Below are 2,791 nucleotides of genomic sequence, written 5' to 3'. Positions count from 1 at the left end.
CCTGTACACAGACGATCTGTGATGCTGAATGCCATACTCCTGAATCAATGTATCCACCTCACTCCTGATATGCACCCCTCTGTCAGAAATCAGCTCATGGAGGACCCCATATCGGCAGATAATGTGCGATCTGATGAATTTGGCCACTCTGGCCATTGTCAATCTAGCATAGGAAGCAGCTTCCACCCACTTGGTGAAATAATCAATGGCAACTAGAATGTACTCATGACTACTGGAGGACTTGGGCGAGATCTTCCCAATAATATCAATACCCCATACTGAAAATGGCTAAGGGGATGTGAGTGCATGCAACTTCGAATGTGGCACGTGAATGAGATCACCGTGCATCTGACACTCTGGACATCTCTGTACAAACTGGCAACAATCTGTCTCCATGGTTAACCAAAAGTAGCCAATCCTCATAATCTTACGGGCTAGCATGTGTCCTCTCATGTGTGGGCCACAGACTCCTGCATGGACCTCTCTCATCACTCTATCTACAGAGGCGCGGTCTAGACATAATAATAATAGGCCATCGGGCGATCTCCTATAAAGTGCATCCCTACAAATGACAAATCTAGTGGCCAACTACCTCAATGCTCTCCTATTCTTGGCTGTAGAAGCCTCAAGATGTGTGCCACATGCCAGAAACTGATAAATGTCATGATACCAGGGTAGCTCATCCTGATCCTCAATATCTCCAATCAGACAACAGTAAGCTAGTGCAGACCTAGTCTCAACCAGCAATGGTCGCATAGACACCCCCACAGGGATCTCAATCACATAAGCCAAGGTGGCTAAAGCGTCAACAAACTGATTCTCTGCTCTGGGTAGGTGTATATATCTCAATTCATCAAACCTATCAACCAATAAATCCAGATATGCATGATAAGGCTTCAACTTCTCATCTCGAGTCCTCCAAATACCCTGAGTCTGTTGAATAACCAAGTTAGAATCCCCATGGATCTACAACTGTCTAACTCCAAGATCTAGTGCAATCTCTAGACCTATAATGCATGCCTCATACTCAACAATATTATTCGTTAGCTGGCGATGATCAGAAAACGTCAACCGAACTGATCTTGGAATATGATCGCCCTGTGGTGATATTAATAGGATACCAATGCCAAACCCCGACTGATTGGTGGCACCATCAAAATACAATTGCCATCCTGCAATACTAGCCACTGAAACAAACTGCTCATTTGGGAAATCGTTGTCGATCAGTCTCTCATCGAATACTGGCAAAGAAGCCAAATGATCTGCAACAATACTTCCCTTCACTGATTTTTGCGTGACATATCGAATATCAAACTCTGTAAGCAGCACCAACCATCTCATGAGCTTGCCAGTCAGAACAGGCCTGTCAAATAAATATCTCAGTGGATCCAATCGTGAGACAAATAATATGGAATACTCTATCACATAGTGTCTCAGTCTCCTAGTGGTCCAAACCAATGCCAAACAGAGGCGCTCAATCATAATATATCTACACTCATATTCTAGCATTCTCTTACTCAAATAATAAATGACTCGCTCCTTCCCTGAATCATCGAGCTGAGCTAACATGCAACCCAAAGCCATGTCCGAAATCGACAAGTATAGGAGCAGAGGTCGCCCAGGTGTAGGGAGCACTAGAACTGGAGGAGAAAGGAGATATTCCTTAACCTTCTCGAAGGCGCGCTAACAATCATCATCCCAAACAGTAGGTTGGTTCTTCCTCAGAAGACAAAAGATAGGCTCACAAATGTCTATCAGTCTAGCAATGAAACGACTGATGTACTGTAATCTGCCTAGAAAGCCTCTAATCTTTCTCTCATTCTTCGGAGCAGGCATGTCAAGTATTGCTCTGATCTTTTCATGATCAACCTCTATGCCTCGTTCACTAACAATATGCCCTAGTAATTTCGCAAAAGTTACCCCAAAGATACACTTCTTGGGATTCAATCTCAGTCTGAACTGTTGGATCCTCTCAAAGAATCTCTGTAACGCTGCTAAATGATCTGCCCTGTCTCGGGACTTTAATGTCATGTCATCCACATACACCTCAACATCTCTGTGCATCATGTCATGGAATAGAGCAGTAGCAGCTCTCTGATATGTGGCTCCCGCATTCTTCAACCCAAATGGCATAACCCGATAGCAGTAAGTACCCCACTCAGTAATGAAAGAAGTCTTCTCCATATCCTCTAGAGCCATCAAAATCTGATTATACCCAGAAAACCCATCCATGAAGGATAACATCGAGTGCCCTGCGGTGCTGTCAACTAGCATATCAATATGTGGGAGGGAAAAATCATCCTTAGGGCTGACCTTGTTCAAATCTCGGAAATCCACACAAACTCTAACCTTGCTATCCTTTTTGGGAAAAGGGACGACATTAGTCAGCCATTTAGGATACTCAACCACTAACAAGAAGCCAACACCGAGTTGCTTCTGAATCTCCTCTTTCACCTACAAACTCCATCGAGGGTGTAGTATCCTCAATTTCTACTTAACTGGCCTAGCATGTGGCAGAATGGGCAAGCGATGCTGCACTATAGAGGGATCTAGGCCCGATATGTCCTCATATGACCATGCAAATACATCCAGGTATGACCTAAGCAGGTCAATCAATCTACTTCTCTCATCAGGAGATAGGGAAGAGCCAATCCTAATCTCCCTGGGCTAATCAGATGCCCCAAAATCTATCAACTCGGTACTACTAGAGATGGGTGTAACTTTCTTGCCATCCATGTCTGAATCAGAATTAGAATCTGACTGGCCACTCAGCGGGCCGTCTGCGTCTCCC

At 44.4% G+C, this 2,791-nt stretch overlaps 1 protein-coding gene across 1 annotated transcript; it reads right to left on the bottom strand.

The window, feature by feature from the left end:
- Positions 1-588: 588 nt before the first annotated feature.
- Positions 589-1,584, bottom strand: LOC104878885 (uncharacterized). Its single transcript, XM_010649785.1, has 2 exons — positions 1,021-1,584; positions 589-933 (listed from the first exon to the last, which is right to left on the bottom strand). Exons 1-2 carry the CDS (start codon positions 1,582-1,584, stop codon positions 589-591), a joined length of 909 nt encoding a protein of 302 aa, XP_010648087.1.
- Positions 1,585-2,791: the final 1,207 nt, after the last annotated feature.

Source organism: Vitis vinifera, chromosome 3 (genome assembly GCF_030704535.1).
Source record: "Vitis vinifera cultivar Pinot Noir 40024 chromosome 3, ASM3070453v1".
NCBI lineage: Eukaryota > Viridiplantae > Streptophyta > Magnoliopsida > Vitales > Vitaceae > Vitis > Vitis vinifera.
This window is presented reverse-complemented; position numbering and strand designations above follow the sequence as displayed.